General features: G+C 39.6%; 2 protein-coding genes across 9 annotated transcripts in view; one reads left to right on the top strand and one right to left on the bottom strand.

Moving 5' to 3' along the window:
• The window catches only part of MGLL (monoglyceride lipase), a 247,223-nt gene that overhangs the window by 28,333 nt on the left and 200,005 nt on the right, over positions 1–18,885 (top strand). The gene's annotated exons all lie outside the window — the stretch shown is intronic.
• The window catches only part of KBTBD12 (kelch repeat and BTB domain containing 12), a 76,734-nt gene that overhangs the window by 55,884 nt on the left and 1,965 nt on the right, over positions 1–18,885 (bottom strand). For 6 of the 8 annotated variants that reach the window (XR_008296973.1, XR_008296974.1, XM_053218844.1 and 3 more), the window contains exons 2-4: positions 12,129–13,307; positions 8,433–8,703; positions 6,061–6,211 (exon numbers count right to left, since the gene is read on the bottom strand). Coding sequence is in view for 6 of the 8 variants with exons in the window: in XM_053218844.1 (XP_053074819.1) it covers positions 6,061–6,211; positions 8,433–8,703; positions 12,129–13,198 (1,492 nt within the window). In the remaining 2 variants the exon portion in view is untranslated. Of the gene's footprint in view, positions 1–6,060; positions 6,212–8,327; positions 8,704–12,128; positions 13,308–18,885 lie in introns of those variants that run through there. The other 2 variants (XM_053218846.1, XM_053218845.1) reach the window with 2 other exon arrangements.

Here is an 18,885-nt window from a genome sequence, read left to right as displayed (position 1 = left end):
ATCTCTGTATTTATCTGAGAGTGTCTTTGCTACATTTTCATTTTAAAACAATAGTTTTGCTGGACATAGAAGATAGGCCCAGAAGCATTCTTGGTTGAGTATTTTTCCTTGTAACACTTTGAATATATTATTCCAGTGCCTTCTCGCCTCCACTGTTTCTTTTTGCTTTTCTTCAAATTTTTATTTAAATTCTAGTCAGTTAACATACAGTGCAATATTGATTTCAGCAGTAGAATTCCGTGGTTCATCACTTACATGCAATACCCAGTGCTCATTCCAGCAAGTGCCCTCCTTAATGCCTATCATCCGTCTAGTCCATTGCCCACCCACCTCCCTCCGTCAACCCTCAGTTTGTTCTCTATCATTAAGAGTCTCTTATGGTTTGTTTCCCTCTCTCCCTCAGCCCATATGTTCATCTGTTTTGTTTCTTAAATCCCACATATGAGTGAAATCGTTTGGTATTTGTCTTTCTCTATTTCCCTTAGCAATAATACTCTCTAGCTCCATCCATGTCATTGCAAATGACAATATTTCATTCTTTTTGATGGCTGAGTAATATTCCATTATATACATATCACATTATATATAATATTCCATTACACACACACACACACACCACATCTTCTTTATCCATTTATCAGTTGATGGACATTTGGGCTCTCTCCATAGTTTGGTTATTGTTGGTAATGCTGCTATAAACATCGGGGGAGCATGTACCACTTTGAATCTGTATTTTGTATCCTTTGGGTAAATACCTAGTGGTGCAATTGCTGGACTGTAGGGTCGTTCTATTTTGAGGAACCTCCATACTGTTTTCCAGAGTGGCTGCACCAGTTTGCTTTCCCACCAACTGTTCAAGAGGGTTCCCCTTTCTTTGCATCCTCGCCAACACCTGTTGCTTCTTTTGTTGTTACTTTTAGCCATTCTGACAGGTGTGAGGTGGTATCTCATTGTGGTTTTGATTTGTATTTCCTTGATGATAAGTGAGCATCTTTTCATGTGTCTGTTAGCCATCTGGATGTCTTCTTTGGATAAGTGTCTATTCATGTCTTCTGCCCATTTATTATTTGGTTTTTTTGGGTGTTGAGTTTGGTAAGTTCTTTATAGATTTTGGATACTAACCCTTTATCAGGTATGTCATTTGCAAATATCTTCTCCCATTTTGTAGGCTGCCTTTTAGTTTTGTTGATTGTTTCTTTTGCTGTGCAGAAGCTTTTTGTCTTGATGAAGTCCCAATAGTTGATTTTTGCTTTTGTTTCCCTTCCCTTATGTCTAGTAAGAAATTGTTCTGGCAGAGACAAAGCGGTTGCTGCCTGTGTTATTCTCTAGGATTTTGATGATTTCCTCTCTCACATTTAGGTCTTTCATCCATTTTGAATTTAGTTTTGTGTATGTGTAAGAAAGTGGTCCAATCTCATTCTTCTGCATGTCGTTGTCCAGTTTTCCCAACACCATTTACTGAAGAGCTGCCTCCCCTGCTTCTGATAAGTCACCTATTGAGCATATTATTGTCGTATATTGTGTGTCATTTTTTTCCTTGCTTGTAATAATTTTTTGTCTATGATTTTTTTCAATGATGTGTCTATGATGCGTTTAGGTGAGGATCTCTGTGATTGATCTTACTTGGAGTTTGATGAACCTCTTGGGTAGAAGAAAAATCATTAAAAATTATTTTTGTTCATTCTTTGAACATATATTTAATAGCTACTTTGGGGGCACCTGGGTGGCTCAGTTGGTTGAGCATCCTACCCTTGATTTTGGCTCAGGTCATGATCCCAGGGTCATGGGATTGAGCCCAATGTCGGGCTCTGTATTGACAGTGGAGCCTGCTTGAGATTCTCTGTCTCCCTCTGTCCCTCTCCCCCACTTCTGCTCTCTAAAAAACACTTTTTATTTTTTTTTGTTTTTTTTTTAATTTTTTTTATATTTGCTTATTTTTGAGAGACAGAGTGAGACAAAGTGAGACTGGGGGAGGGGCAGAGAGAGAGGGAGACACAGGATTGGAAACAGGCTCCAGGCTCTGAGCTGTCAGCACAGAGCCCGACGCAGGGCTCGAACTCACAGACTGTGAGATCATGACCTGAGCCGAAGTCGGACGCTCAACCGACTGAGCCACCCAGGCACCCCTAAAAAACACTTTTTAAAAAGCTATTTTGAAGCCAATGCCTGCTAAATCCAACATCAGGAGCCACCCAGAGACAGATTTTATTGAATGCTCCCATGCCCCTGCCCAGCATGGGTTACACTTCCCTGTTTATTTTTCTTTGTATGTGCTGTAAATCTTTGCTGGTAACTAGACATTTAAAATAATATATTGTAGCAATTTTTAATTTTATTTCCACCCCTAGGGTATTTTTGTTGTTGTTGTTGCTGTTGTTTGAAGTAATTTGCTCAGATTGAATACGCCTCCCCTGTGGTTTGTTTCTGTCTCTGCTTCATTTTTTAAAATTCTCTCTCTCTCTCTTCAGCATAGGGGTTACTCTTATTTCTTCATGGCTTAGGTCTCCTCAATGACTAACTGTTTGTAGTCAAACACTAGTAAGGCTTCCAGCCTCGCTGGGTGGGTCTATGTGTAGGTTGGGAGCACATTCAAAGCTCAGGTAGTTTTCGAGTCTACCATGACTTTAACCTTCTGCCTGGCTTTCTCAGATCTCTGTACATGTGCTCAGCCTCCCAGTCGCCCAGGAATGTGTGAAGAACTTGTATCCTCTTCTGGGCTGCATGTCTGCATAGCTTCCCTAGTCTCTAAGGATGTGTGGAGCATTTATCAAGCCCCTCCATGACTCTCATTTCCAGGATTTCCCTGGAAGATCCCTATTAAATTTTTGGCTAATTCTCTTGTCTGCTGCTATCCTGACCAGGACTAAAAGCTCAGCTTAGGAGAGATGCAGCTTTTTCCCATTTGTCACTGTGAGTGTGGGTTTCCCACCCTTCACTCCCAAACATGTCAGCCCCACCCCCCCCACCCCCCCATCAAACAGAGATGCTAGTTTTCATAGGTAGCCCAGTTTGGTAGAAGCATCGGGCTGAATCAAGTGGGGTGGGAAATTGGGGCAGCTCAGGAAAGAATGCCAAGGATTGCCTGAAGACTCACGTCAAGTTCAGCAGTTTTGAGAAGCGAAGCTCTTCTCAATTTGTTATCTTTGGTTGGTTTCTAGAGACCTGATAGGGTTGTTTCGAAAACTCTGGTTTTATAATTGCTTATTGAGGAGAGGATGTCAACTCATTCACTTCTTCAATAGCCGGAAGCCTCCTGCTTTCACTTTGCTGTTGGCCTGCTAAATTCTTACTGCCACACAAAGTGCAGAAGCTTCTCAGAAAATTTAAAACATGTTTTCTCAACATTTTTTTGGTATTTCCACTGGGAAATACCTAGATAGTCTAGATATCTAGTGTTCCACACAGGAGAGTTAATACTGTATCAGTTTTTTATAAGCATTAAGTGAATTTCTTTATGCAAAGAATTCAGCAAAGTGTCTGTAACAGAAAGGAGCTAAAAAAATACAGTAGTTATAATAATGTCTGAATACTTACATTGTAGGGATTTTACATACCTTGTTTTATTTAATCTTGACTCTAATAAGAGGTAGGCATTCCAATTTTAATGTTAGCAAAAAAATATACATGTATTTACTAGGCCAAGGACATGTAAGTAATAAATGGTAGAGTCAGGATCTCAATCCAAATCTACTCAATTCCAAAGATGGTACCTTCCCCACTTTACCACACTGCTTCTATGGTAAAGGAGATTTCAGAGGTTGTTATTTTGGGGTAGCCTCTAGACTAACTAGGAGATAGTAAGAAATTAAGTCTATTACAGGTATCAGGGGGAGGGATTATTGTTATAGTAACTGGCAGTGACCCCCATCACAGTGGGGCACATATAGATTCCCAAAAGCAGACAGGGCTTTCACTAAAACAAGTAACAAATGACTGTAAGGCTCCTGTGTGAACCATTGACACTGATAAGGCTTTAGGGTTCTATATGGTATTTGCCCAAATTCCAGTTACACATACTATAAACAATGATATTTGAACTAAGGCTACCACAAAAGTCCTTAAACAGCTGAACTTCATTCCATTTCAAAGCTGATAAGTACATTTGGGTATTAAGTAGCGAATGGTGGGAACGTTGCCTTTTTGGTTTGAATCTTACAAGTGGGTGGCTTTCATTTGAGTGATTATGAGACGGGTTCTCAGTTCTGAATATTCAGAAACTAGATTCTAAGTTACTACAAAAGCCTTCCTGACTGGTCTTTTCCATATCTAGTTTCTTCTCACCATTGATCTGTTCTCTAATCCTTGCCTCACCAACATTCCCCAAACATTCTTTAATCATGTTGCTTCTGCATGGTTTCTCACTACTTACTACTATTCTCAATTCTCTACTATAGGCCTTTGTAACTGGCTCCCAACTTACCTGTAAACTCTCTATCTCCCACAGTTCCCTGCTCCTGGTAGGCTCATTTACTCACTCTCCTTCCATTCTCTATTCTTACTACCTTCATTCTCACCTCCAAACCTCTGCTTATGCTTTCTCCCTACTCGTTTTCTTTCCTGCCCCTCCACATGATCTCTCTTCCCGGGTGGGCTCTTTTCTCTCCTCACCTACCCAAATCTTATGGGTCCTTTAACATCTACCTCCTTTCATTCAGCTGTGGACATTTGTTTGTGCCAAGAAGCATAAGCTCCAAAATTTGTCTCTAAGGTTCCTTTTCCCCATCTAACTTACCCAAAAAACAAACAAAAATTTACATTTTTATCCCACATCTAGCCTAGTCGTGGCTCCACATTAGGGGAAATCTCATTTTTGTTCAATTGATCCATCACTTTTATCCCTCTTTTGACTGCCTCCAACTTTAATATAATTAGGAGATCGGCCCTTCCCTCCCCGGAGTTATATATCTGTCCTAGGCAATCTATTCTAGTTTAGATATGGTCTCTTCTGGGCCTATGACACAGCATATGGTTATTACCAAGTAACAGATATATTTCCAGAGGAAAAACTTGATTATAATTACGAGTCTCATAACTGAGGTAGTTGTAAATTATGTTGCATAATGTTCTTAAAATTATAAAACTATTAATATTTGAGTGCATTAATTATTTTGCTTCATGCTGTGCAGGCAGCCAAGAGATAATGGCTTCCTTTTAGCAAAAAAAAAAAAAAAAAAAAAAAAAGCTATTCAAATGCTTGGTTTGCTCTGAGCCCATATCTCGTGTTTTTTCTTTGCCATCTCTTTGGTACCCATCACCTTCCCTGTGTTTTTTCCAGTTAGTCATCAATGTGGATGAGATGACATAAACAATACTGGCATACTTATCAGTTTACCAGCCAAGTCCGCTTCCTTGTCCCAGTCTCACCCTTTCCCACACAGGAGCAGGACAGTGGGAGAGGGAGAGGAAGTGATGGAATCTGCGTAGAAGAGCCAAGGACATAATAAAAGAGGAAAAAAGAAGTGAAGGAGAGGGGAAACTTAGGAGATGTTCTAGAATTTCTACCCACTTTAGTGGGTATGAACCAGTCTTACACCATTCCCTACTGGTTAGGACAAGACCACACATATTTAGGACATAAGAAAAAAATGCATTCAGATGAGAATTATTTGATAATACCTCTACAGGAATTTGGTAGGTGAGGCAAAATGAAGAGGGTTGGCATAACTGGTGTCTTACCTATAGTGGCTGAATCTTCTATAAGCAGAGACAATCAAGGTTGCTAAAACCCACATTTCATCAACTAAAGGTGGCCAAAGGCTTATTCCCATTTCAAAATATTTTAGTTGATAGTATATATAAAGATGTATCACTACTGTTCTTGCATTCCAAGGGACCTGAAAATTCCATACAAATAATTTTGCTTTCAATAAGTCAGTGGACTTTCATTTAATCTTATCTGACTGCACTAGAAAAACAAGAAACAAAAGAACATTTTTGGCTAGTTATAGATACATCTGAACTGGGATGCAAGAGGAAGGAAGAATATGTCATTTTTACTGAGGTGAACTGCTCAGGAAAATAAAAGTAGTTATACTCTTTTAGCAATCTGCTTCTTCTTACCCAAAACATAAATCTCACTGTTGACTACGGCTGTACTGAATCGGTACTTAGAGAACTTCATGGGCGCCCGCTCTGTCCATTGATCTTGGCTGGGGTCATACTGCAACAGTCGATTGCTTAGTCGATCTGGTTCTTCATCAGGAAGATCCATCTGTGTGAAATATGACAGCCGATGTAATAACATACCATTTAGAAATCTCTGTGAGTGCATGAGTGCAATTAATCAAAGCAGACAGCCAAGGAGATGAATAGAAGTTAGCTGTTGTGACTCACACTCACAAACACACCAGATCCCGTGACTTGGGGTGATGAGGACTCTGTCAATGTCAGAGGAATTTATGTTCTGTAATAATGGAGCTAGGGTGTCGGCCTACAGCAAGCAATCTGTGATCTTAGCAATGAGACAAGACAGCATTTTTTAGAAAATGAAGTGATGGCAGAGCCTTAAAAATGAAACCAAACTTTCTTGAACAGTATTTAAAGTGTAATTTTATTTCCGCAAACGTTATTGGGCTAGAGTTTAATAATATTTGCAAGAGACTAATTTTAATAATTCATAAGGCATTTTTCTTTTTAATATTTTTCTAATCCAAATGGAATGAAATTATAAAAACGTTTTAGTGTTTTATTTATTTTTTTTTAAATTTTTTTTTTCAACGTTTATTTATTTTTGGGACAGAGAGAGACAGAGCATGAACGGGGGAGGGGCAGAGACAGAGGGAGACACAGAATCGGAAACCGGCTCCAGGCTCTGAGCCATCAGCCCAGAGCCTGACGCGGGGCTCAAACTCACGGACCGCGAGATCGTGACCTGGCTGAAGTCGGACGCTTAACCACTGCGCCACCCAGGCGCCCCATAATGTATTTATTTACATACATTTTTAATGACTAGAAACAGTAAAAATTGAACTGTTTATTCTTACACACAAGAATATGGCTTCCCCTAATCATAAACTTTAGGTGAAGTGACGTGTTTTGTCTTCAATGTGTCAAGAACTTTTATGGCCTCAGTCTAAGGATGCTTAAATGGCTTTTGTTTTGGATGCAGGTGTTTGATATAGAAATAATTGCTATACTTATGAAAGTTGTAATTAATTTAATTACTTCAAATCCACCAGGGGTTATGATCACTGTGATACAATCACGAACCCACGTGAGCTTGCAGTTTAATGCTCTGTAGTTACAGCCCTGCAAATGCTTTTGTTATACGGTAACTATTCATGTGCCATTTGTGTGAAGACGTTATACAGGAACATTGTTGACTTTACTGTTTTAATTATCCTTCTCATTTTTAAGTATTTGATCTTTATTTTAGTGGGAAGAAAACCAAAGAAAAGCTTCTATGTTGTCTTTGGAGCTTATTCATGCAATATTAACTATAAAATGGATAGCTCTGAAAAGCTTAACTACACATAATCAGTCAGGTCTCGGCTACTAGCTGTGATTAAATCTGTACTGCTTCTTGACGCACAGCACAAATTTCACGAAGCATTAAATGCGGAGTTTAAGTTTTAAAAACAGGTATGATAAATGGCAAAATCCAAGCTCGTGAAATGAATGCAAAAAGCATCAGTTTGATCACAAGGCGAATTTCCAAAACAAGAAATCCTACAGGCTGAAAGAGGTTGACTTTTTGATATGAGGATGGACAGTGAGCTACGGAGAAGAGTTTTTACAAGGAAGACCCGCAGGCCAAGGCAGAAGGCAGCTGGCATGTTACTGCTGTGAGAGCTCAGGGCACTGGGAGGGACGGCCACGGAGAGAAGGAAGGGCCGCTGTGGTCACACTCTACTGACTTTGCCATCTCGGCGTGGATCTCCTCGCAGGGCTCTACCGCAAACGGTATCCTGGTTTCTCTATCTGCTGGTGCCCAGCAAAGACATGAAGTGTTTCCAATGACAATATACTTTTGTGGCAATGATCGTACCATCACAGGTTGGGTATTCTGGCTTCCTGGTTAGAGTAAGAGCTTTATATTTAGAAGAGACCTCAGAGTTACTTGGCCTCGGCTCACACAACTATTGAGCAGACAGAAGCGGCATGAAGATCCAGCTTCTCTGCCTCTAACTTAGATGCTCCCCACAGATAATTCCTCAGCATAAGCATCTTTCATAATTAGCAAGAATGGGAAGGATTATAAAGAGCATAGCATGAATACTGAATGAAGTCATATCTATGAATAACACACTTTAAAATTCATTCCCCTAAAATGCTTTAACACTTTACAATCTTAAGTTTGATATTCTATAAAGTAAAAGGCATTTTACCCAAATATAAGTCATGCTCTTTTAGTGTTCCACGAGTACATTTTTCAACACAGCAACCAGACGCGGCACGGCCATGCCAGTTAGGGATGCAGGAAATTTCTTAACCTGAGGGGTCCAGCCTCCGATCACGTAAAGTTTATTATTCACCGTGACTACGGCATGGCACGCCAACTGCAGTGGGAGGGGAGACACCCTTCTCCAACTGTCCCGTTCTACTGAGTACTTATCGACACAGTTTGTGATGAGATACTGGTTTTTAACTTTCATCTGTCCTCCTATAACATAGAGGTCATTACAGACACAGCCCAGAGCGTACAGCTCTCGAAATTCAGCTGTGCATAACTTCTCCCAAAACTGGTTCCCTCTGTCATGATACCTGCCAATTAAGAGAGAGAACCTGGGATTAGTGTTAACTGGAACACAACTTACCCGAGAAACATACTTAAGTTTCTTTTCCAGCTACAAACAACATGATCTGGGTCCTACTATTGGTATGAGGAAGACACATTAATGTAAGATAGTAATACAGGTTTGTGCTTCTTTTTTTTGGCAAGGGTTGATGAACAGACTCTAATGTGCATAGAAACAATTAACCGTATCTCTCTGCCGAATTTATTTATTTTGGTAGTTATTATTTATTGACTAATTTAGTTTAAATTCAAGTTAGTTAACATACAGTGTCGTCTTGGCTTCAGGAGTAGAATTTTAGAAAATATACTGACAAAGTATAGGTGATAGCTTTCATTTCCTAGTTCTGGGAAAGCAAATCAAGAATAGGAAGTCTTTCAGAAAATCCTTTGTAATTTTACTAGAAAGGAGGAATAAGTAAAAATGAAAAAATGGCACAATGTATTAGTCTGTGGAGTAGAAGTCTCACTTTAATACCATATTCAAGCAAGCAGCTTTCCAGCAAACTCAAAATACCTCAATTCAGAGATTTTTAATGGGACAATGTATGCTATGCAGAATTTTAAGGATTCTTCTTGTAGTGCTAACTGGCTGAGAACAGAGTCAAGAGCACCTGTAGGTGTCTGATACATTTAGCATCTACTTTAATGCTCTGGGTATGCTAATTTCCGTAATTTCTTCCACGAATAAGTGTATCTGTCTGAGAAGGGTTTGGGGTGGTAGAGACACCAGGATATTGGTTTCTCAATATCTCCTAGAGTCTGACACTTTGATTGTGTGTGTGTGTGTGTGTGTGTGTGTGTGTGTGTGTGGCGCATTATAGAGTCACTAAATATATGATCTTGTGGGTATCCTTTGTCTTGCCTCTTGATAATAGGAAGTCTGTTTTCTCCAATCATGATTTGGGACACGCAGTCTGAGATGGACAAAAGTACTCATGGGGACAGTGAGGTGTGAAATTAGATCTGTCCCAGGAAATCCAGAATGTATTCTGGAATTCAAAACTAAAACAAAACCAGGAAAATGTGGAAAATAAGAAAAGTTATTCTGTTTGGAAACAAATGAAGAAACTATGAGTGTTCTATACAGAGGACAGTTTTAAAGTACAGACTACTTATTTTGCATCAAACATTTGACAGTTAATAGGATTATAGGAGTTTTCCCCAGCAGTTCTGGGCCAATTCTTATATTCTTCCCCAGAGATAACTGCTTACTTAGGGCTTGACAGGGAAGTTGGAAGATTACATTCCTTTCCTAGAGGGCATGTCTGGTTTGTCACAATCTGAATGCAGAAACTTAATGCTAGTTGTTGTCTATGCAATTCTAGGTAGGACACCGGTCCCTTGAATCACAGTTGGAATTTTCACCAGTACTTTTAATTGTATTGGGTTTTAGAAGAGGAAGGAGGACTAGGTGTCATGGATGGGGGAATACTGAAGTAAAGCCAATTTATTAGTATATCAATAGAACTAAAAGAATGGGGTTTTGGCTTACTGAGACATGGTTTAAGAGAACAAGCCAAGGATGAAATATGTCCCATGAGGGTTGGGAAGTACATGTTTTCTGGGCAAGCTTGCTAATCTGATTTTTGTTTTGATACTTTAAAATGAAAATGGGGAGGAGAAAAGGACCAGATAAAAGTATAAAACATATTATTAAGAGAAATGGATAGAACATAAAAAGACTGACAAAAGAGGTTCAGCATTCACAGAGGTTGATAGTGTAAAGACAGCCCCTATATCCTCAACTGTTTGTATAACTGAAGTATGAGGGAGAGTTAAAGAAGATGGAAAGGTAGACCTTTTTTTTTTTTTTTAAAGAAATTACCTACTAGGGGCACCTTGGCAGTTCAGTCGGTTAAGCGTCCGACTCTTGATTTTAGCTCAGGTCATGATCTCATGGTTCATGAGATCGAGCCCTGCATCAGGCTCTGTGCTGACACTGCGGGGCCTGCTTGGGATTCTCTCTCTTCCCCTCTCTCTCTGTCCCTCTCAAAATAAGAAAGTATACTTAAAACAAATAATGACAGAACTGCAGCCTGTCTTGACGAGGAAGCAAAGTAGCAATCTAAAGAACCCAAGGTACCTGTACAAGAGGCTCTACGATGAAAAGAGGGACACCGAGGGATCTGATAGCCTGGCTCTGTAGTCTATACCTGATTATTCTGAGTAAGACTGTTCTTGCTGCCCAGGGACATGCTTGGTCCCCATGGGCACAGGGCCAGGTCACTCACCCAGGGCTCTGCAGTCCCTCCCCTATCACTACTGGGGGAGATGATGGTAAAAAAGGGACAGGCCTACAGTTCAAAAGAGATGATGGAGTGTTAAGAGATGACAGAAAAATAATAGACCTCTTAAGTCTTCCTCCCAACTTTGCCATGAAGAGGAACTACTTTCTCACTGAAAAGTCTGAACAAACCCTCGTAAGAGGGAACTGAGAGGGGAAGGATACTGAAGGAGAGCTTTTCTACCTAGTATTTATTCTAGGTGCCTATTTCTCACTTACCCAGTTAGCTGAAGACCTGAATGTTCACTGAAGACTTGCTGAATAAACAGTAAACAGACACATCCTCCTCACATACAAGACCTATGCTACCTCTTAGCAGACACTCGTTCCTTTTATGATTCTAGGATTTGAAGCATTCTTAGACCACAAACATTTTACACTATTGGAGGTTTAGGAAAGATCTACAAATTAAGAATACAGAGTGAAAACTGATAGATAATTAGTAATTTTTTGGTTGAGAAAAAAAAAATTACTTGTTCCTCTGAATTATGAACTAGAAAATCAGCTCAAAGGAATCAATAAACTTTTCTTCTTGTTAAGTTATATCAACAAGCTCTTCAAAACCTAATCAGTTACACACTTTATTTTTTTTTAAGTTTATTATTTATTTTTGAGAGAGAGAGAGAGAGAGAGAGAGAGAGAGAATGAGTTCAAGGGGCAGAGAGAGAGGGAGAGAGAATCCAAAGCAGGCTCTGAGCTGTCAGCACAGAGCCTGATGTGGGGCTGGAACCCACAAACCATGAGATCATGCATGACCTGAGCCAAGTCAGACACTTAACCGACTGAGCCACCCAGAGGCCCCTCAATTACACCCTTTCTTTTGGATCAGAAATGAAAGCTAAGCATGAAAATATACAACGGAGTCATAATATATATACATTTACCTTATAGAAATCCAGCTGTATGCTCTTAACAAAAGGAGAAAAATAATTTTAGAATGTGGGTGATTTCATTATGAATGATAATACATATGTAGAATATGACATTACGGGGTAATTTTCACTACATGTAATTAAGATATGATTGCTCCTTGGGAAGTATTTCCTTCTACTGTTGCTAGAGTCAAGATAATTAAAGCCAATTTACAAATATTTGCTAGATACAAACCTATATATTTCAACATTCTTGTTCTTTTGTCTAGCGAGTTTGGAGGCACTTGCTTCTCCGGCCACAATTATAGTGTTGTTTTCCGTGACGACACCAGCACACACGGTTCCCAAACCCTCTCCATACTTGGGAGATGAAATGAAATAGGTCTTCCGTGAAGCGGGATCATAACAAAAACTGGCCTCCCCATAGTTCCTGTGTCTTGACCTGATTCCTGAAGAATTGTTGCCAATGCAAAGCAAAAGACTAGTAGTCTCCATGCCATAACGGAGATTTAGAGAGTGCTGCTGGGGTGTCTTGATGGCTTTGAATGCGTTTTGAATGATGTCAATGCAAGCTGCATCACACAGAAGCATTGTGTTCCTTTTTAGGGCTTGTCTTAAAAAAGAAGGATTTATAAGTTCCAATCTGACCTGCTTCAAAAGCTCAACAAGATGTTCTGTGCGCAATTCTTGGTTATGATTTACCCATCTCAGGACTAAGTCCAGGATGCTCTCCTCCCTGGATATGTTCAAGTCATCTGATTTAATGAGCGTCAGAAACTGGTGTGCTCCGATTTCTAGTATTTCTTCATGTAAGCTCACCTCAGCAAAGTGCTGATATAAATATTTCTTCGATTGATCGGATAAATCTTCAGCTCCAATCTGCTTTGCAAAATAATAGATACCTACACAGTTCGAGGCATCCATATGGTCCATCATGTATTTTTGACACACACTAAAGATTTCTTCCATCTGCATAAAGTAGGCAGCCATAGCTACGGTCTGTACATTGGCATTGTTGATCTCCAAAGCCGCATTGTACATGTAGTTCAATATCACTGACACACTTTCTGCTGTAATGTCATGAAGTATGACTTCCCTTTGAGTACATTCAAGCAGTCCACAAGTGAACATAGCTTTGAAATAAGGACTAAATGCAGCCAGGACCAGCCTGTGGCAAGGAAATTTCTCCCCTTCTGCTATGAGTACTACGTCAATCATTTCTGCTAATTCTTTCATGTTCTTAACTTTATTCAGTAAATTCAAGCTATGTTGGTATTTTTCTTTTCCCTCAGCCTTGAACTCCATGATACACTTTTCAATGTTTCTAAGTAAGTCTTCTTTAAATTTAGCTTGATTCTTGTGGGGCTATTTGCATGTCTGATTACTCACAAAGCAGAGATGTCCTGTAACACTCCTGAGGGAGAGAAAAGAATGTTTTCTTGTAAGAAAAAAATTCTCTGTAATTTAAATATGGAGCGTTAGTACTAAGAAGTATTTGTAAATAAATATTATCCATTCCAAACAGAGTTTAAGACAACCACTTTTGTGTCTAAAAATAATGCCATTGATTGCATAAACAGTAAATTATTAACTACTAACAACATTAACCTAATCAGCAGCAGAGATTTTTCTAGGAGGGCTGAAAAGTCCTCCCTTCCAAGGTGAATGGAGAGAGAGGTGATAAGCTGGCATGTTTTGCAAATACATTTCCAGTTACCAAATACAGCTGGCCGCCAAACAAAGGAGGCAGGGGCATCAGGTAGCCTTCTCTCTGAGGAGATGCATCATTGAAAATGTTATGCTCACCCTCCCAAAGAAACACACCCACATGTTTAATGGCCACAAAACCATACAGGATGGCTGAGAAAAGAAGTCCATTAAAGTTCTGTGCAAACTTTTGCTACGGGGCAAACAACTCAAAACAGTGCTTTGCAAAGCACAACCAAATGTCTGCTGACCTGAGAATTTACAATACTTGAAACTTAGAACTAACTCATCCTAAACTTAGAAAGGACCCCAAAGCCAGCCTGTGTCTCTTTCCCCACTCCTTGCTCAGCTTCTCTTGGTTCCTGACTTCCTCATGGCGTAGATGGGACTCACTTCCGGCCCTTAAAAAGCACTGGTCTAATCAGAAGTCTCTTTAAGCTCGTCTTCACCTTGCCCAGAGGAATGGTAACAGGGTATTTCAAGGGAGTTAAAGAGCTGTTTGGATTTAAAGAAGGGCATTCTAGAGTCAGCAACCCTCACGCGAAGAGCAGATCTCCAGGCCCCATCACCCTCTGTAGTTCTTACTTGGCTATTAGCTGTAAGCAGTAAGAATAAATGATGGTAGGAAAGTCAGTGTTAGGAGTTAAGAGAGGAAGAGAGGTGATTATTTCAATCACGTGAAAGCATAATTTGTCAGCTATAGAGGTTGTAAATTTTCTACATTTCTGTAATCCTATCAAATCTCGATGAGATTTCTCCATCTCCATTCTCACTGTGTCTCAATGAGCAATGGCACTTGTTTCAGTGTTGAATGAAAGTTCATTTCAGGAAACAAGTGTTAGGCATGACAGGAATGTTTAAGTATGTAATGGCAACTATAAGACCTAAAAATCACTGCGCTGGAGTGTGTGGAATTATAACAACCAGCCAATCTAAGAGTCTGCACAGACTTCAAATAGGAATAAAACCCTCTTTGCCAGATTTTCCAGCATTAATGGCTCAGCTGGATTTCAATAAAAGCTTAAGGCTTTCTTTGTGAGGCCTTGCAGGTTAAAAGTGAACCTCTGCTTTTTACTTTCATTTGTTTTAGATTTTACAAAGAGAATCCAATTATCGGTAATTAGGAGGTCATCATATTTCTGAGCTCTCCTACACCACATTATGGGTAGCCCAAATAATATTACGTGGGCTTCTTTGTACATAAACACATCAATTCACTTTATAGATGGCAGCTGTTACCTTGAGCTGAAAACCAGAAAAGTTTCCTCATAAGGAAATAAGTATTAGAAAATTTCTACTATTCCATCTGTAGGGATACATAAGAATCACTCAGAGGATAACCAATCCCAGTGCTGGAAAGCCAAGAGCAGTTTCCAGATAGGGTCACTAGATCTAGTATAATGCAGGCAGTTAAGACTCGTCAGTTTCTAAAGTGTTGACCTCGATGCTGCTAGGAAGAAACGAGATGCTGGGGACCCAAATATTATGACCATAACCCTAGGGTTTTGTATTTTTGAGGCAGGAACCAAACCACCCTTGTTGAGTTTGGTGGCATAGGGCTATCTTAATAAAAACACAGGCAGCATTAGTTTCAAAGAGAGTTAAAAAATGGACTAACTAGTAAAATATGTTTGTTTTCTTTATAAACATAGTAGTATCTTATAAATGACTTTACAGTGGACAATGTTGGGTTTCCCCCAGCATCCCAACCTGCCTTCTCTTGGAGTCAATGGGGTAGGGCCACTGTGACTGGTTCAAGGATGGTGTGAGACCTGAGGTTGGCTTCATCAGTGTGAAGCTCACGTCTCTGGTTCGATGGTTGGAGGTGTCCATGTGTCATATAGATGAGAGGTCTGGACTGGCTACAGCCACGTCTCCATAAGCCAGCATGAGGACAAAGCTAATACAGGGAAGAAGGCAGAGAATAGAGAGCGACGGGTTCGAAACATGCTGTACATCTGTATTTTTCAGGTTTCAGTGACAAACCATTTCCTTTACTGTTTATGCTAGTTTGAACTGGGATTGCTGAACTGATACTCAAGAGTCCTTATGGTACAAGTGGCAGGTGCAAAAATATCAAGAAAAGGTTGCCTAAGATGCTTGCAGTTGTATATGTTGTAAAATTTCACTTTCGTTATGTTCTTATGTTTTCTATTATTACATTGTCAAGTAAAAGAAAGATGGAAACTTCTAGCTATCTTCATTTCTTCATGACAGAAGACAACTATCACTAAGTCACTCTTCTGAGTTTACCTCTTCTTGTTAAATGGCCACAACATTTTACAGGTGTAGGAACGGAGTCTTGAACCCAGTTCCATCTGACTCCAAAGTCTGTACTCTTAACCATTCCCTCTTGTGCAAGTGCAGACAAACTAGGGCCACAGACTAAATATTTCAGGCTCTGTAGGCTCTAGGGTCTCTGCGCAGCTCAACTCTGCCATTGTAATGCAAAAGCAGCCAGAACTGATACATAAACAAAGGAGCCTGGCTGTGTGCCAGTGAAATGTTTTATGGCTATTGGAACTTGAATTTCATATATTTTCATGTGTCACGAAACATTCTTCTGATTTCAAAAAAAATTTTTTTTAATGTTTATTTATTTTTGAGAGTTAGAGACAGAGCATGAGTTGGGGAGGGACAGAGAGAGAGGGGGAGACACAGAATCTGAAACAGGTTCCAGGCTCTAAGCTGTCAGCACAGAGCCTGACACAGGGAGGGCTCCAACTCTGGAACAGTGAGATCATGACCTAGGCCAAAGTTGGACGCTCAACAGACTGAACCACCCAGGCACCCTAACATTCTTCTGATTTTTAAAAGCTATTTAAAATTATAAAATCCATTCTTAGCTTATGAGCTATACAAAAACAGGCCACAGGTCAATGACTCTTGCTCTACTGTTATAAATAAATCCATTTTCTAGATCATGAGTAGGACAATATCCCATCTGGGTGCCTATTCTCCACTTCTCTGCTTAAACCCAGCTGGGGAGTTTTGAGAAGGGTAATGGCCAGATCCCTATTTCAAAATGATCATCTGATTTTTCCCAAGGTCCCCAAAGAGAAATCAATTTCTTGCATAACTACTTTATTTGGATGCAGCTTGTCTGCCCCAAACATGGGCTTCAACAACAAACACTTTTAAAACAAAAATAACTGTTACAAACACTATGAAGAAACATTTATGAATTTTTTAGATGCATGTAAATATTTAAGTACCCCTTCCTTCCAATTGCCTTTTACACACCTCCTGAAATATGCTCTAAATTTCTATGGATTTATAGACCAAATGAATTTGCTGATGGAAACCCTGAAAAATACCCAAGCAGTTAAACTCACCACCATATTTCAAAGACATTCTCAGCATTGTTTCCTGTATGTATAAGGTATAGAGAAGATACTGGCATTGCAGTGAGATGGCTTTGAAGGGACACCAGTCCTGGCTTTGCATCTGTTTGGATACTTGCTATAATCCTAAAATTATTTAACCTTTGAAAGCCTTGGTTTGTTCATCTGTATAATGGGCATAATGTACATAAATAAGGTAGTTAGGTTAGTTCTTGGCATCCAAGTCCTCAATAAATGGAAATTACTGTTATTTTACGGTAGTATAGCAGGGTGCAGCTCAGAGGCTAGAAACGTGGGCTTTGGCTGGGATTACTGAGGCCTGGGTTTGAATCCCTGCTCTACTATCTAGTGACATGAGCAAGTTTCTTAAGCCTCGTTCAGTCTTTTAACTGGAGATTAGCTTTGAGAATTATATAATAGTCGGGAGAATTAAATAAGGTCATGCATTTATAATATGTAATTTGCTTGGTAAAATCTGCTTGGTAAAGCTGAAGTAGGATATACCTGTACAAATAATTTTCTAATAATAACGATGTTTGGGTCCATATACAAACTGCTTGTGGGTACAGACACAGCTCATAAATAAAAGAGAGCTGACAGAAACTTTTTCTTGTAATGAGGGCAGAGAGGGCATTCTCCTTTCATCAGCAAAACAAAACTGTATAAATGTTCTCAATGATATCAATGGGAAGTTATTCTCTGCTCCAATTTATAGAAGACTGAACTGGTGCATTCATATTAATAGTACCCATAATAACAGAGAAAAATGAGTAGCAAAGATAAATACAAATCACAAGAATAATGCCTAATTACTCTGCAAATCCAAAATGCAGTTATACCCGTGTCCAGTATATTTAGTTTTGAGAGATGGACTGCTACAAATTTTAATGCGGCATAAAAATGTTAAACTGCCAATGATTTGCTTTTATGATGTTTGATTTTATAATCTTTACATTACCTTTTCCTAAATAACAAATGATACATGACCTTCTTCCATGTGTTGAAGTCAAAACTAGTTTAAATTTAATAGTAGCACTGTTTGAAATGGCAAAACTTTGGAAATAACCGAAATACCGATTAACGTGAGAATGGTAGTACATTCCCTCAAGCGAATACTGCACAACATAAACAAAGAACTTCTCTGTGAGTTTGAAATTACATCAAAATAAAAAGTTAAAAATGCTATATACATACAACTGTGGTGGAATATAAAGAAATGAAGGGTAATTATAAAACAGACCAAATTCAGGATAGGGGTGCCTTCAGGAAGTGCGAAGGAGGGGATACATTGGAGAACGGCACGGCACGTGTCACGGTGAGCACCGCATAATGTATGAAACTGTCCAATCTCTACGTTGTACACCTGAAACTATTATAACATTGTAGGTCAAATATACTTCAATAATAAGGATTAACAAAATTTTTCCTGAGCTTCTTTTCACCGCCAGCACTCCTTGTTCAAACATTATGAGGTCCTTCACAGTCTGGCATCTCCCAACCTTTCCTGCTTCATCTCCTGGCTTTCCTTCCTTATACTTCTCAATCTTTCAGTAGTACCGAACCACTAACAATTCTGATGCAACTTGTATCCTCTTCTGGGCTGCATGTCTGCATAGCTTCCCTAGTCTCTAGGGATGTGGGGAGCATTTATCAAGCCCCTCCATGACTCTCATTTCCAGGATTTCCCTGGAAGATCCCTATTAAATTTTTGGCTAATTCTCTTGTCTGCTGCTATCCTGACCAGGACTAAAAGCTCAGCTTAGGAGAGATGCAGCCTTTTCCCATTTGTCACTGTGAGTGTGGGTTTCCCACCCTTCACTCCCAAACATGTCAGCCCCCCCCCCCCCAAGTCAAACAGAGATGCTAGTTTTCATAGGTAGCCCAGTTTGGTAGAAGCATCGGGCTGAATCAAGTGGGGCGGGAAATTGGGGCAGCTCAGGA

This window comes from Acinonyx jubatus, chromosome A2 (assembly GCF_027475565.1).
Source record: "Acinonyx jubatus isolate Ajub_Pintada_27869175 chromosome A2, VMU_Ajub_asm_v1.0, whole genome shotgun sequence".
NCBI classification, from domain to species: Eukaryota; Metazoa; Chordata; class Mammalia; order Carnivora; family Felidae; genus Acinonyx; species Acinonyx jubatus.
Note: the sequence above shows the minus strand (reverse complement) of the source record. Positions and strands in the feature narration are given on the sequence as shown.